Below are 16,820 nucleotides of genomic sequence, written 5' to 3' on the forward strand. Positions count from 1 at the left end.
ACTAGCTCTCCACCCAGACAAGCAATTTTTCTATTCTGATGCAGGGAACATGAGCTGTCCCTTGCTCTCTTGGGCATGCTGTGCTCTAGTATTCAGGAGAGCTGGGAATACTTCTGGAGGTCCTGCTGCTGGCCCTCATGTCTCACTCTGTTTTCACAGGGTGGGAGAATGTCTATGGCTTTGATATGACCTGTATCCGGGATGTCGCCATGAAGGAGCCCCTGGTGGACATCGTGGATCCAAAGCAAGTGGTGACCAATGCCTGTTTAATAAAGGTCTGCAGACTCATTCTGCTTGGGCCCAAGCATGCTGGGAATCCAGCTGTGCCACCCTGGAAAGCTGTGGGCCTTAAGTAAAGGCAATACCAGCTCCTGCACACCCCCTGCCTGGTGAGGCAAGGCCACCTTGGCCGGAGCCTCTGGCATCCCAACGTTACTGCCTGTCACAAGAAGGTGCTCACACTGAGCAGAGCCAGAGAGAGAGCCACTGGACTCCACGGTGGCACAGCTGAGGGGAAGGAATCAGTTTATATCCCTTTGTGATGCAAGTGGAAGGGTGTGGGGGAGGAGGCATCAAAGGAGAGGCAGGAGGGTATGCTCAGGTTTGGGGAAGCTACTCCATTCACAGGTGGATGGCCCTCTTAGGAAAGAAATCCAATACCTAAATCTGCTATAATCTTCATTATACTCCCATCTCCAAGTCTACATGTGACCCAGACAGACAGAGCTACTCAACCTCCTTCCTGAGTAGTCTTGTTTGTACAGGCTCTAACAGCTTTTCTTACAAGGCTTTCTTCAGTGCATATGATGAGCAGCTGGTCAGCATCCTCAGCACACCGATCCTTAGTGCATTCTTATGATTAAATATTCAAATGTATCAAACTTGATAGAGTAAAACCAAAAGCTCCCCTTGACCTCTCCTCCTTCTCAACCCCATGCACTTCTTGGAGGTAATATTGTTTACACATTGTATTGACATTTCCAGCCCCTTTTCTAAGTATTTGCATTTATATATGCTAATATATTATGTTGAACCATATAAATGACTGATATTTGTTTTTTAAAATCTAGAAAGACATCACTTTCATATGGTTGAAGTTAACTTTTTCGTTTAAAAATCTGGGTTCGTTCTGTAAGTATTCATTGGCCCATGCAGCCCTCATCTTGCTAAAACATACTTGCCTGCTCTGGTCCTGTACATGTCACTTCCTGTCTGGGAGTACTCAGCTGGAGACCTGCAGCATTTTCAATGGATAAAGGGGAAGAGTATAGGGCCACTGGGGATGAGGAGAGGTTTCTGAAATTCTGATGTAAACCACTGCTTTGCCAAGGGAGAACTGTCCTTCGTGCCTGGGCACAGTCTTCCTAAGAAGAACCATAACTCTTGGTCCATAGTGTCACTGTGGCATTTTGAAAGGACCTCTGAGGACAAATAAAACTAGATGAGCCTCACACAGATGAGACTCATCAGATGCTGCCTCCCTCTTGTAACATCCTGCCTAGGAGGTGTGGCTGGGAGCTAAGTCTTGGGCCCTCTGTTGATGGTGTTCTCACTACTTCTTAACTTGGTCCGTTCCAAGTCCAGGCAGGGTTGATTGCAAGCAAACGTGTTCTTGTAGTTATTTCCTACCAGCCCCTCTGTCCCTGAAGCCTCTCCCTCTCCCTGCCCCAATGAAGAAGCAGGAAAGTGCACCCCCAAATAAGCCCACCCATAGCACAAAACATTTTTGTAAGTACTGTAGAATAGATAGAAATCTACTGGTACAACTGAATTTGCCCAAATGACATGTAGCAGCTATATGTAACCATTAGGCACCTGCATGTAATGGAATCAGCTTGAAGATATAATTCCTTTACTGTGCTTGGGCCCCAGGTTGCTTTCTGCCTTTGGTGGGGTGGGGTGGGTGTGGACACTGTGCTTCTGTAGGTCACAGGCACATGATTCTTCACCCCCACCCCACCTCCTAGGCCACTCTGCCTTCCCACCACCTTCTCCCCTCTCCTAGTAAGACTCTTTCACCTGGTTATACCTGAGTGCAGCCAGAGACAAAGTAAACAAACTCGGTGAGGGCATTATACACACTCCTGTAAACTCCTTGTGGCTATGAGTGTGTGTCGAGCCTGGAGCTCTGTGCTGAAGTCCTGCCCCATCCCCACGCAGTAACCTTCTTTCCTCTCTTTTCTGAGAAGGATAAGAGTTGTCTGTGTTTTCTTCTGCAACCAAGAGAGCCCCTCCGTCAGCTTTCTTGCTAATGTGCTAAGCAACATTTTGTCAAGCCTGTTGGGAAAACACTTGCCCTTCTTCACACACTTAATTGCTGTTTTCATCGCTATTAACGTTTTAGAGTGTAACACTTTATTATAATTAAGACTCTGTTTTGACCAGACCTCCGCTCTGAGACATCCATTTGTAACATTATTTAGTGGTGGGGATAATGGCGGCCAGGGGCTCTTCTCAGTAGTTGGTACCTATGGAGCTTTCATGGGGGTTGCTGGAGGCCAAGTCCTCCTGGGGTGTCAGAGATACTGCTGCAGCAGGACGACAGAAACCTTCCAGCATGGGGCTCTGGGATCTAGGAAGCCAGAGTAACCGGGTTTGGCTCTGTAGGCTTTGGTTCTGATAGGAGGGTGGGCCTGAGCCCAGAGGGGCCTCTGTGTCTCCAAAGCCCAGAGCAGCTGGCCACCTTTGCAGATGGCCCTGCCCCCATTCCAAAAGACCAACTGCCTCCATTGTCTTCATTCTAATGTATAGCTTCATTACTTCAGTCTTGAAGGCTTTTGTTCCTTCAGAAGCCCCTATTAAGATGCAAATGTCTGTAGGACCTAGTGAACACTGTCAGCTAACACAGGATAGCTGACAGTGGTTGATGCATGTCTGAGAGGAGGACCCTGTGGAGGTGGAATTCCTGATCCACGGGTGTGGTGTGTGTGTGTGTGTGTGTGTGTGCCCCGAAAGTGGTGAAGAAATGAGATAGTTGACAAGAGAAAGGAGCCTGGTCCAAATGTGTCACAGAGCCTACTTCCCAGGTCTTCCCATAAAAAGTCATGGAAGGGTTTGGATTCAGGGAGCAGCACAGTCTGAATGGGTCTGAGAGATTAGTGGGTTGCTTTAGAGGAAAGGTCTGGGGTGGGGTTTGGGGGAGGTAGGCAGGAACATTGTCAAGCAGGGAGACCTGTAAGGAGAAGACTGAGAGGTGTCAGGTGCTAGGTTACACAGCATGGGTACACAGACCAATAATGGGCATCCCCTGCTCTGGCTCCAGTCTCATGGTGGGGGCCAGGCTGCTGAGATGAGCCAGAAGTACGGCGGAAAGGCCAGGCTAGGCTGGAGGCAGGGGACCAAGAGAGAAAGATAACAAGAACCTTGGAAAGAGCCTGGAGCCTGGCTGTCTGGCCCTGGCTAAGAAAGAGATGGTAGTACCATGAGCCTGGTGGACTGTGCTGATGCCAGTAACAAAGATACAGTTAATCACGTTTTGCTCTGAGTTGTTGAGCTGGAAAGAACTGTGGATAATACGTGACCAGAGGGATAATGAATGTCATGACTAACAGGTGCTGGGTTTAAAAAGGAGCAATGACCCAAACTTAACAGGATGACATATGATGGATGACCCTACACTCGGTTCCCAGGACAAAAGGAAAAAAGGAACATGAGCAGGATGCGGTGGGGGGAGGTGGCTTTGCCAGAGTGAAGTCTGAGCCAGCAGTGTGGTCTTTGAGATCAGACGCTGCTAGAAGTATGTCCCAAACAAGAAGGGTGACAGAGTCAGAAATCATGACTCATGCAAAGTGAATAAGAAAGAAGACACAGTTTATGCTGGAGAAGAAAATGTTCAGGGGGCCCATGTGAGCTAGAATAGACATTTGACTTATTCCATGGGTGGAAGTTACAGAGACTGGTGTGTACTCTCCTTACTCATTTAGAAGAGGGACCTGTGCATTGGAGGTGTCAGGAAATGGAATCAGCTGCCTGGCAGGTAGTGAATACATCATCCATGAAGGTGTCCAAGCAAGCATCAGAGGGCCACTTCCCAGGAATGCTACCAAAGAAGCTCTTGCATTGAATGAAGGGAGACTGGCTTTCTAATCCCATCAAATTCTACATGCTCAACCCAGGGCTTCCCGTCCCATTAATTCTTGTTCCCTATCCTTGGTTCCAGAAGCACAGCAAAACTGATGAGGTGACATCACTGAGGAGCTCCCCATCCCCCTAAATTTGCATTCCACTCTCTTCCCAACTAATAGGTCAGAGCTTCAGCTTCCATCAGAGGATGTGATGGCTGCACACCCCAGACCACAATAGGACTCTTATCTGACCTTCTCCCTTGACTGCACCTCTTCCTTTGTCCACCCCCTTGGAGGCAGGACTTCTCTTTAAGGGCCTTGGGATGCTTTGCATCTGCCTTTCCTTTATTTATCCTAGAAATATGTAGAGATAAAAACCATTTCTGCTACATCACTCTGTGTCTTCCCTGCTCTTGTTTCCCCACCTTCAGACCCCTCTTCTAATTATCCCCAACGTATTCTATCATCTGGGTCTCAGGAGAGCCCCTTGGAACCAGTCCAGGCACACAGATATCTGTCTGGTTCTTACAAAGTCTTCAGGACAGAGGTCCTTGCTACACACCCCCGACAATGGGAAGCTTTCTTAGACCTCTGAAAGCTGTCTGGATGCCTCTAGGGCCCTTGGAAGGTTGGCCCTGTCTCATTGGAGCCAGCAAATAGCAGGTCAGCATCCTTCACACAGAAAAGAACAGCATATTGCAAACTGTCTTTCATTATACTTGCTCCCCACGCAACATTGATTTTCAGCCACTTCCCAGCTGAAATTGTTAGAATTATTAGTTCTTTGTGCTCTCCATTTCCTGGCCAGAACTGAAAAATTCTTACCTCTTATTGTTCCCTTTTCTTTCTTCCTTCTTCTCCCTCCCTCTCTCTCCTTCTCTCTTTCTTTCTTCCTTCTTTTCCTTCCTTTCTACCATCCTTCCTACATTCCTTCCTTCCTTCTTTCCTTCCTTCCTTCCTGCCTCCCTCCCTTCCTTCCTCCCTCCTTCCCCCTCCCTCTCTCCTTCTCTCTTTCCCTTTCTCTCTCGCTAACTCCCTCCCTCCCTTCCTTCTTCCCTTCCTTCCTTCCTCCCTCCCTCTCCCCTTCCTTCCTTCCTTCCTTCCTTCCTTCCTTCCTTCCTTCCTTTCAGGTTTGGTGTAGATGGTCAGCAGGGCTCCCCTTAGTTTAGTCTGTGACTGTGGGTGGGCTCAGTTCGTCACTCCTAAGATAATACTTGGTGTCTCCTGTTGCTGGGAACTTGAATATCAAAAAATTGGGAAATGACTAATCTGGTTCACTGATATCACTGGGAGGGTTTGATAAAGTACAAATTGCTGTTTTGATCCCATAGGTTTGAGATGCCCTCCCGACCCCACCCATACAGAATTTGCACCTAGGTGATGCTAATGCCCATCATCTGGGACCTCACGTTGAGAACAACTAGATGAGCAGAGCAGTGCTGAGGTGGACTGCTCTGAGGCTGTTCAGATTGGGTTCAGGAATGTTCTGTCTCATTAATCCTCTCCCTTTTCCACCCTCTGCTCCATAAGCCCCCATCCCCAGCAGATTTACCTTCCTAATTCTGTTGCCCTCACATTCTGATTCAAATGTGTTTGCACCATTGCCTGAGCATACCCCGCCCTAAGAAAGGATGGATGAGGTCATTGGGAGGTGGTGGGTGGGCCTGGGGATCCATCCCAAGAGTAAATGGTAGCCCCAGAGCAGTGGTCTTCCACGGGAATGTAGCTGCTGACCAGGACCCAGACCTAGTGAAGATGCTAAGTGTCTGGCATTCTCTTTTCTCTGGGCCACAGGAAGTGGACATTTACACGGTGAAGACGGAAGAGCTGTCATTCACATCTGCCTTCTGCCTGCAGATACAGCGAAATGACTACATCCACGCCCTGGTCACCTATTTTAATATTGAATTTACCAAGTGCCACAAGAAAATGGGGTTTTCCACAGGTGAGCCTTTTGCTGGCACTCCAGACCCTCCCCACCCTCCACGCTGAGGCTTTGTGGAAGTGACCAGGGCTGGCCTGACCTGGGGAAAGGACCTGGGGCATAAGCCCTTGCTTAGCATCTTGTAAGCCTTCTCCAGCACTTCCCCACACTTTTGACTGCCAAAAGGAGAAGGTAAATGAAAGTGTATATTGTATGATCAGAGCTGAGAGTATGTGTTCGGTGGAGAGAAGCAGGGGGGAAGCCCAATTTCAGGGGCACATTTGTTCATTGAACATTTTCTAGGCATAGTCTGTGTGAGGGGTAAGGATACAGAGTGTGATAAGATTTCCCCATCTTCACCACTGTGCCCTACTTCAGGATTCAATGAATCTCTCGGTAGACTGCAGACTATGTCTCTCTGTCTCCTTCCACCCCAATCCATCCTTCCTGACAGTGTTCCCCAAAGACCACCTGAGCTCCCCTCCCAGCCCCCCTTCAGAGGTGCCTCATTGCCTGAAGCAGGTAAACCCACGTGTCTTTGCCCTGTAAGTGGGGGTTCCACCATACCTGGCCCCCTACCAACTTCTCCCAACTCATTTCTCACTGCCCTTCCTTTGCTTTGCCTTCCTCCCCTGTCTCATTGTTGCACCACACACAGGGTCCAGTCACACTGAGCACCTCACAGTCCCCTGAACTTAGAAAGGCTTCCTAAATCTCTAGGCTATTGCCTCTGCACATGCCAACCCTTTGTCCACCCAGGTGTTTCATGGGGACAAGAGGGTCTTTTGTCAGAGGCCCTTGTCATCTCCTTTCTCCCTGCAGTAGTCTGCTAGAGCTGCCATAACAAAGTATGACAGGCTAGTGGTTTAAACTACAGAAATTTACTTCTCACAGTTCTGGAAGATCAAGGTGCCAGCAAGTTTGCTTTCTCCTGAGGCTCTCTCCTTGGCTTGCAGGTGGCCTCCTTCTCTCTCTGTTCTCACAGGGCATGTACTCCTGGTGTCTCTCTGGTGTCCTAAGAGATTAGGACATTTATGTATTTGTATGAGGAGACTCTAAAAGGACACAAACCAGATTGGATTAGGGCCCACCCAAAGACCTTATTGTAAAGGCTTCTTTAAAGGCTCTATCTCCAAATATAGTCATATTCTGAGGTGCAGGGGGATTAGGGCCTCAGCACATGAATTTCAGGGAACACAATTCAGCCCCAAACACCTCCCCTATGCCCACTCCTCACCTGGACAATCCCAGCACAGGCCTCATCTCTCAGCTCAGATATTACTTGATCCCTTCCTTCACTCCTGGTTAAGTTTAGGAGTTCTTCTTGGGGCTTCCTGACATCTTGTGCTTATGTTTGTCATGGAAATGTAAAAAAAAGGGTATAAAAAAGTCAAGAAGGGCAGCTGGGTGGCTCAGTCGGTTAAGTGTCTGACTTCGGCTCAGGTCATGATCTCACGGTCCGTGAGTTCAAGCCCCGCGTCTCTGTGCTAACAGCTCAGAGCCTGGATCCTGCTTTGGATTCTGTGTCTCCCTCTCTTTCTGACCCTCCCCTGTTCATGCTCTGTCTCTCTCTGTCTCAAAAATAAATAAATGTTAAAAAAATTTTTTTTTTTTAAATTCAAGGAAAAAGTCCTCTTCCCACTCCAGCCCAGTTCTGTGCCCCAGAAGCATATGTTAACCACTTTTCATTTTTTGCTTTTTATTTGAAATACTTCTCATATGAAGTTGCCAAGATAGTACATAGAGTCCTGTGAACCCTTTACCCAGCTCCCCCCAACTATGGTACCACATCCAAACTACACTTTTCCTAAAACACGGGTTGACTTATACCAAACACACTGCCCTCTGCTACCTTGTCTTTATTTAACAATAAACCTTAGAGGGCATACTTAAGCAAGAAACTCATGATCTCAGATCTGGTCTTGCTCTCAGGGTCGTGAGTTTAAGTCCCATGTTGGGCACCATGCTGGGCTTGAAGCCTACTTAAAAAACAAAACAAACAAACAAAAAAACAATATACCTTGGAGACACTTTCACAGCCTCATTGACATAACTACTTTATTTTATTTTATTTTTATTTTTTGTTTTTGTTTTTGAAACAACTACACAGGATTTGAATGTCAGATGTAGCTTATTCAACATTTTTCACTCTGTTTGCAATTCTCAGTCTCCCCATGGGCTGGGATCACATCTCATGAATCTCTGCACTCCAGGCTTCTAGAGCAGTATTTGGCTTGTAGTGGGTTCTAAACAGATCACTGTTAAATGAGTATATGAAGATCTGAGTCCTGCTCTTGGGAACATGTTCCTATTGGCCACGCATGTGAAGTCTTCTTGGGAAGCAGGAGCATGTCGTTAGGGGCAAGCCAGCATGCATGTGCCAAGGGTAGGTGAGCTCTACCAGAGTCCAAGGACATGATTCTTCACTTCCTGAAACCTTGGTGACAATTATTGATCCTCTTTGACTTATTAACAGAGAGGGCAAGAGGTTTATCCAGCCCTTCCAAGAAAAAAAGGGTTTTTTCCAGAACTGGTGTCTCCTGACCACCAAGATCATGATCTTCTGGTCTCCAACATCTGGCCCAGTGCTGGTGCACCCTGTCCTGGGGAAAACCAGAGGCTCCCAACCTTGGTCATTTTTAGCTGTTCCCCTTCTTAGAGTGGCAGCAGGAGAGATTGTCTTCCTGGTAGGCAGGGATGGCTAGGAGGGAGAAGGGAGGTTTTACCTGGACCTTGAAGGGTAAGTAAGACTCAGCCTCACAGTGGTGGGGTGTGGCAGTGGTGGGAGGGTGGAACAGGAGCCTGCTTGAGGACCATTGCTGTGATTGGAAGCCAGGGATGGAGCCACAGAAGCTGGCCCTGCCTCTACCATCTCCAGGATGATGTTTCCACCGGGGTCTGCCCTGCTACAGGTGATGAGAAAGGGTGGCAGAGATACTCTGGGAAATATTGTGTGTTTGTAAAGCCTAGGATCTAGCCCATAGCTTTCAGCTGGGGGTTTCCCTTCCCTGAGTTTATTTCCATTCCTTGAGGTCAAGCAGACAGGCTGTCCCACCCCTGCCCAGAGGTGGTTCTCTGGCACTGTGATGGCGGGAACAACATTCCTGATGCCCCACAGGAAGGAGTCCTGGGTAACCTTAAGTTCAGAATCGAAGGACTCAGCCCCTGGCTGCCTGAGGGATAATGAGGATTTTCCCTTCGTATTAAAGTCTCCAGCCCACTGGGTCAGTTTCTTCCTGTTCTATGGCCATACTCCCACTGTAGTTCGTCACAAGTCCCTGTGAGAAACAATGAGGACTATATTTCAGAGGCTCAAAGACCATGGGTCTAGATCAAGGTCTGAGCTCATTTGTCTTTTTGGTTTTTTTTAAGATTTTATTTTTTTTTAAGTAACCTCTACTTCCAATGTGAGGCTTGAACTCTCAACTCCAAGATCAAGATTTTCACGCTCTACTGACTGAGCCAGCCAAGAACCCCTTGTCTGTCTTTTTACAGCTATAGTATTATATCACCTCCTCTTTGCACAGAACCCCAGAAACGTAGGTCTGAAAGGTCATCCAGAGGTCCTGCACTGCCTGTTTCCATGCCTTGGTGCAGAGGTTCTCACCGTGTAGTCCACGGCCAGCAGCATCAGCATGACCTGGGAACCTGTTAGAAATGCAAATTGTCAAGGCTTGCCCCAGATCTTCTGAATCAGAAACTCTGGGGTGGGGTCCAGAAATCTGTGTCTTACCAAGCCCTCCAGGTGACTGTAATGCACAAATCAGTTTGAGAACCACTGTCTCTGTGCTAGGCTGCCTGAACAAGAAGATTGTAAATTTGGCCAATGTTGATGCTTTTCACATCAACTGGAAAGCTAACTCCATCCGCTTACTACCTTTTCTCATCAAGGCCTATGCCTTCTGGTTGACATAGGTCCTTCTCACAGAAGCATTCCCATATAGAGATCAGGATTGGGGGGATACTTTGTTTCACTGCTTCCTCAGCCACCTGGGGAAGGTCCACATGGGATTTTGCTTCCAGCAGGTAGCAAACATCTTTACCAGGTAGTGTGGGTTTGTCAGTGGGCTTTTCTGATCCTCTATACTTTGACCATCTAGAAAAGAGTATTTGCTTTTTGTTTTCAAGGACCTCAGATGCTCAGAATTGAATTAATCCTAATTCTTGGTACATGACATCATTGAATCAGGCACAGTTCACTTTTGTTTATTTATAATGAACACCTGTGAACTCACCACTGCCTCAGTAATTGGGACATAAATAATTATTAACTAGCACACATTAGTAACTAGAAAAAAATGTGTTATTGTTCTTAGAATGTAAATACATTAGTTGATATCAAGAAATAAACGGCTACTAATTAGAATATAAATATTAGAGTACATTATTAATAAATATAATGATACTATTTATAATTAATAAGTAAATTAATTCACAGTCACATAATTAATCCTTGTGTGCTCACCACCTAACTAAATGGAGGCTCCACACCAACCCATCACCCCCCATGTTGCCTCTAGATGAACATTATTCTGAATTCTGTGTTCTTTATCCCCTTGCTATTTTAAAAAAAGTTTTATCACATCTATGTGTATGTCTGTACACTGTATTGTTTGGGCTCAGCTATTTTTGAACTGCATGCAGCATGTAACCTGCCATATGTGCCCCCATCCCATTGACTGACTGCCAGCTGAGCTTTCTATCTCAGCCCAGCCACAGCTGGCTCTGGAGGGGCCAACTCACAAGCACATCACGTATTGTGCTGCTTGAAAACAATCCCTGTTAATGGTTCTGGCATCTCCTCTCTGCAGCTCCAGGCAGAAGCTGTCGCAAATGGGCACAGGAGCCTAGGGTTCCAGGCTGTGCCAGCCAATGGGCATAGCTGCCCCTCCCCTTGGACACATCCTCAGTGGATGGGGGCAGGGACCCTTGGGGGTGCACGGAGGGACAGTGGCTTGAGTAGAATCAGACCTGGGGTAGAGTCTTAGTCTTTCCAGGAGTCAGCCAGGTAGGGCGGCCAGACAAAGGAGATAGGTCTTGAGTAAGTTACTTTCTGGGCCTCAAGCTCATTATGGATGATGTAGTTGGACCTAGATGCCTAGCAGCCCCTTCCTGCTTTGCCATCTGGTGACAGTGAGTCATTGTCTCAGGTCAGAGAAGCTTCTTGGTGCATAGTCTTTCATTCTCTAAAAAGCTTCTGATCTCCCTGGGCAATATAAATTGCAAATTTATAGCTAGAACAAGTTTTAAATTTTAGACAAAGCTACCAGCCACTTAGCCACTGTGAAGTGAAACAAGAAGCAGGATTACACTCCCTTTCCAAAAGCACCAGGAAAAATCTTCTTATGAAAGCCCCTGCCATTTGTTCCCACAGCCCCCTGAGCTCTGCATCCCCATCCTTGGTCACAAGGATGACCTTGCTGCCTGAGAGTCTTCTCATTTAGGCTATAGGATGTGAGGGGGAGGCAAGGCTGTATAGGTCGCTGTTTTCCAAATTTAGGACCATATCTGGGAACTGATAGGCATCCTGAATTGATGTCTGTTGAATGAAGGAATGCATGCATGAATAAATGCATATGTACTTGGAATGTTGGGAGCAGTACTGGTTATACTCACTGTAAAATATAGAACAAAAGCTGTCCATAACCCACAACCCAGAGAGACTGTGAAGGGGAGGGAGAAAAGGGGAGGTTAGCATGTGGGGTCAGGATATTAAGAGGATAAATATATCTTCATAATAAGGGAATGCTGAAAGTTACATGATCTAGAAGGTTATAGCTGGGGCAGGGTAGGGTGGGAAAGATTTATTTACTGATGAGAATTCTAGATGTCATCCACAGCCTTGTTCTGGGTGCTCACCCTTGCACCTAGCACCTTTCTGGATGCTTCCCCAGAACATTCTAGACCACTAGAGTGATGTAGAACATCTTTGAAGGTCAGAGCCATAGATTATGGATAAATAAAATGATATGCCACCTCCCATAATGATTATAACCACATAATTCAATGGCTTAGCAATACCCTAACATGGGGTTAATGTGTTATGGTAGGGAGACCATATTTATCTTTCAATTAAAGACACTTCTGATAGTGAAAAGGAAAGCTATTAATAGTTATGCTAGGAAGACAAGTAAACTGGAGCTGTCTTGGGCACAGCAGGAGATTTGGTCATATACTTTCCCCCTTCTCATCCCATCTGATTCTCAAAGTACTTGGGGAGATAGATATCATGCCCCACATTCTGCAGGTGTATAAAATGAGCCCCAGGGTCATAGTGCAAACACAAGGCAACATGGAGGCATGAAACTGGGACTGTTGTTGCCTAATTAAATGTTCTTTCCACTCTTGCCCACCAAAGAGATGTTATTAGATGTGAAAGAGTGGGTTTGTAAAGGGATTTCAGCCATGCTCTGTGCCTACAACACATGGGGGGGATTTTTAAGTCTTGGCAAGTCTGCTCCCTTCACACCCCCCCGAATGACTGAGTTCAAATCTCTAGGAGTAGAGTTGAGAAATCTGAATTTTAATCAGTTTCTCCTGGACACCTTGATGGAGAATTAGTATTGTGAAAAGTGGTCTAGATGATTAGTCCATGGCTGATGGACCCCATGACAGAAATGTTTGGGGAGGTTCTCAAACTTTTGATGTTGTCAAGGGGAAAAAACCCACTTTTCTCCAACCCAAGGCTGGTGTATTTTTTGGACCACCACCAGACACACCTAGGCTTGATGGTTGCCAAACCTGAGCCAGTGAATCTCTGGGACTCTCATAAGGCATCTGATTAGGTGACAGAAGGAAGTTGCTTGAATCCCCTTGCCTGAAGGTCTTTAAGAACAGGAGAGACACCTGTCTGAGCTGGTGTAGGAGGAAGTGGAGGCGAGAGTGCTGTCAGTCATACGCTGCCATTCTCCGTATACACCAGAGACTATCTTTTGACAATTTATTTAGATGTAGTTGGCAGGGAAGGGGCTGGGACAGGTGGACTTTGTCTGTAGACAGCAATATGCTTTAGAGGCCATGAAGGCTGGATATGTTTGGGTATCTAGGATCTAAAAGCCACAGACTGCACGTTCATGATCCCCCTTCCAGCCTTTCCAAATGCTCAGGCTGCTTTTTCCTGCCATGACCTTGAGTTTGCACTGATTTCCCAAATGCATACATTGAAGGCTACCCAAGTCTTTAACCAGATCACTGACATTTGATCAAGCCAGTTCATTGCAAAGGGCAAAGAAAGACTCTTCACTACCTTTTAAATAGATCCTGGGGTTTGTAAGATCTTAGAAGTGATCTGATCAGACTCAGTGCATGATAAATCCCCAGTGTTTGTTATAGGAACACCTCAAAGCTGGACCTCAGGTAGCTCAGATGATTGCAGAACAGCCCTAATTTTTCCTGGTGAATTAAAAATCTGCCTTCTAGTAACTCCCAGTGACTAGCCTTTGTTCTGCCTCCAATGCCATATATAAGGCCACATATGTCTTTCTATGTGACAGTTTTTGAAGTATTGAAAGGCACTTATTATTATTCTCCCCAAGTCTTCTCATTTTTAGCTCTGGTCCCAAGCAAAGAGGAAATCAGTATTAATGAGTCCTACATCCAGGTGGAGGAAGGTAAGAGACTGAAGGGCCAAGAGGATCTTACTATAATGGGTTCTTCTACTATCTATAGTTTTCAAAGTCTCCAATGTAATTGAACATCTATGGGTACCTTGAGGCCTAACAAAGTGTCTACTATTTGGGTTTTGCCATCTATAAGTGTAGTAGTTACAGATCTACCAAGTGTGGTGGTAGGCACTGAGGATATAACAGTGAACAAGTCTGGCATGGTGCCTGCCTTCATGGAAATTGCAGTCTTGTGGAGGAAGCACACAGCTGAAAAAAGACAAAGGCATTTATGCTGCAGTATGATAGGCATTGTGGTAACCAAAGCTCAGGGTGGGTGGCCAAACTAGGCTTCCCAAAGGAAGTGACTCTGAAGGATGAGGAGGGGAGAGACTGGTGGACTAGGAGGGAAAAGTATTCCAGAGATAGTTGTTGCTGAGGAAGATGGCCCATAAGCAGGCCCCCTCTTCTGGTTGTAGAGTATGTAGTGTGCCGAGAGAGGATGGATGGGATTTAATGGCAAATACAGGGAGTCGCCAGGATTGGTATGCCTTTGGATCATGCAGGAAGAGTGAGCTGTGGACCAGTGGTGGGGCTGTGGGATGAGAAATATCCCTTACTTCTTTTGGATCCAGTTAGGAGGACACAGCTGAAACCCCACAACAGATGTGAGCCAAGGGTACCCAGTTCAGTTCTAGGGCAGAGAAGTGGCAGGGAAGCCTATGTGTAGGATTGGGGTGTTGGTGGGACACGGGTTTAGTTAAGAAATTTGCACACTTGATGTCATTTAGGGGAGACAGGATGGTCTACTCTACAAATCTCCCTCTTACGCTGTCTGAACGTCTTCACTCTGTTGAACTAATTAAAAACAGTAGCCTTTTGAGATTCTTTTATGTTAATGAGCTTAGTTGGTGAGAGGGTATTCATCCCACCCCTTGGAAGGAACTTGTAATACCTGCTTCTTTCTCTTCTGATTCCTAGCTAAGATCAGCAGCCTGGAGGATCTGGGAACTTGATGGAAGGAGAGCCCTGGGGCTGAGTGAGGATTTCTGGGGTTGGAGGCAGGCTCCAGGGGCTGGGTGCCTTGACCCACACAAGTGCTGGGAGTTGGTTTGGTGAATCCGAAAAGAAGCCCAGCAACTTCTAGGCAAGGTCTCAGCCTCAGTCCTTCTGGAGACATCTTCTCTGACTCTTCCTTCCCACCTCCCTTTTCTTCTCCCCTCAGCCCCCGATGCCCCCTACACCCACTGGAAGCAGACTGTCTTCTACTTGGAAGATTACCTCACTGTCCGGAGGGGGGAAGAAATCTATGGGACCATATCCATGAAGCCAAATGCCAAAAATGTGGTGAGTGCTGAGGCAGTCTCTGTCTGGGACAGGGTCAGAGGGAAGAAGGGACCCGTGGAGCTGGTTCCCTGGAGCTCCCAGGACCTCCTCACCCTGGTGCCCCAAGTGCCTTGTGCACAACCAGACAAAGTACTGGGGGAGGGGCAGTAGAAAGCCGGGTTTGGATCTGACTACGTATAACTGAAGGCCTCCAACCATGGCCCCTTAAAACTCAAGGGTGATAGATTTTCTCGAGGACCCACTCTGGACTCTCAGCCTTCCTTGCATTTAGCCTCCAGTTCTGCATCCGAGGGGCTTTGGGCACAGAGGCTGTTGCCATGGGTTTCAGCTCATTTAGAACAAGCCAACCCAGGAAATAACAGCTTCTGGTGGCTGGGAAGATGTTTGGTTCACGTTTCTTCAGCGAGCCTGGTGGGTCAGGGATCGTGTGATTCTTTCTGAGCAACCGCGGGTGCAAGCGTGTGTATTAAAAGCATCTAGAGAATGCTTTGAAGGTTGTGCCACAGAAGACTCAACCACCCCACTCTGTTTTCTCTCAGGATGAAATCAGAGGGAACATTTCTATATTATAACAGGAAGGCTTTAGGTTAGGAATCAAAGAACTTCCTGTGTGGATAATGAGGCACTAGAATAGATTCCCGAGGGCTGTTTGTGGGAACCCCTTAGCTAGAAAACCTTAGAAACACTGTAGTTACCCATCCCTCTGCCTGCGGGAGGGGGTGGTGCTTGCCTTTGCTACCACACTAATGCTGGGACCCTTTGCTCTTCCTTTGTAGCGAGACCTCGATTTCACGGTAGATTTGGATTTTAAGGGACAGCTGTGTGAAACATCTGTATCTAATGACTACAAAATGCGTTAGCATACGTGGGAGGCTGCAGACAGCGAGCAAGAAGAGAAACTCTTACCTCGATCTGCGGCTCTGTAACAAGGAACACCGTTTGCAGGACTACACTCTCGAAAACCAGAGTTTTTAAATTCTGCCTTGAAGATTGGTGAACTCACCAGGGCTCCCGTGGGCCACTGGACAGAGAGCTTCCAGTTCCTCAGCTCTGCTCTGGGAGCCCTTCACAGAGGCTTTGTTGTCGCCGACAAAGAGCAACCTCCAGTGCTGTGGCTGGGGCCCCCGAGGATGGAAAAGTGTACACGTATACCCATTTGTCCTCCTTAACTGTGAATCTCTGGAACTTCCAAGTTTTGCATGCTGCAGGCATCTAGGACAGATTGCTTCACTAGAACCTGGAGACATAGTGTCTTTGATAGCATAAGCCAGATTACCTGTCTGTGCGGTGGTGTGCGTGTGCGTGTGCGCGTGTGTGCGTGTGCGTGTACAGCATATACATTAGTTTATTTACCCACACCTGTATATGCATGCATATACAACCACGTGGGTATATTTCTGTGTTCATTCAGGGTGTGTGTGTGTGTGTGTGTGTGTGTATGTGTGTGTGTGTGTGTGTGCGCGTAGAATATATATTACTCTCAGAGGAGATTCTGTTGCTTTCGAATAGGAATTTGTTTTGTGATTAGTTCTCCCCACTTCCCATCCCTTACAGATGTTAAGCAGCTATGAAACGTTCTCTGTAGCTCTGGTCTTCTTCTGACTAGACTGTGGCTCTGAACCCTGAGCATAGTACCACGCACTCTGTTGGCACTCAATAAATGCACATGAGAGCGAAGCGATGACCTGGTTGTGTTCCTGGTGCTCTGGGGTGGGAGGGTTTGGGAGGAGGTCAGAGGCCACACTGGAATGGAAGATCACAGGAGCAACAGATGCTGTTCCCAGCTCCCAGAAGGTAGTGCCTTGGTAGAAGCAGTCAGGACTGGTCCAACAGCATGTCCCCTGCAAACTCTCACAGGGTGGGGAGAGGGACTTAAGGGTGAAT

General features: G+C 47.1%; 1 protein-coding gene across 8 annotated transcripts in view; it reads left to right on the forward strand.

Annotated features, from left to right (window-relative positions):
• The window catches only part of PRMT8 (protein arginine methyltransferase 8), a 97,778-nt gene extending 81,165 nt beyond the window's left edge, over positions 1-16,613 (forward strand). For 6 of the 8 annotated variants that reach the window (XM_045467153.1, XM_045467159.1, XM_045467157.1 and 3 more), the window contains 5 exons: positions 160-275; positions 5,859-6,009; positions 13,524-13,598; positions 14,815-14,936; positions 15,713-16,613. In XM_045467153.1, the coding sequence (XP_045323109.1) occupies positions 160-275; positions 5,859-6,009; positions 13,524-13,598; positions 14,815-14,936; positions 15,713-15,796 (548 nt within the window). In that variant the 3' untranslated portion in view covers positions 15,797-16,613. The remainder of the gene's footprint in view (positions 1-159; positions 276-5,858; positions 6,010-13,523; positions 13,599-14,814; positions 14,937-15,712) is intronic. The other 2 variants (XM_045467155.1, XM_045467154.1) reach the window with 1 other exon arrangement.
• The last annotated feature ends 207 nt before the right edge of the window (positions 16,614-16,820 follow it).

This window comes from Leopardus geoffroyi, chromosome B4 (assembly GCF_018350155.1).
Source record: "Leopardus geoffroyi isolate Oge1 chromosome B4, O.geoffroyi_Oge1_pat1.0, whole genome shotgun sequence".
Lineage (NCBI taxonomy): Eukaryota > Metazoa > Chordata > Mammalia > Carnivora > Felidae > Leopardus > Leopardus geoffroyi.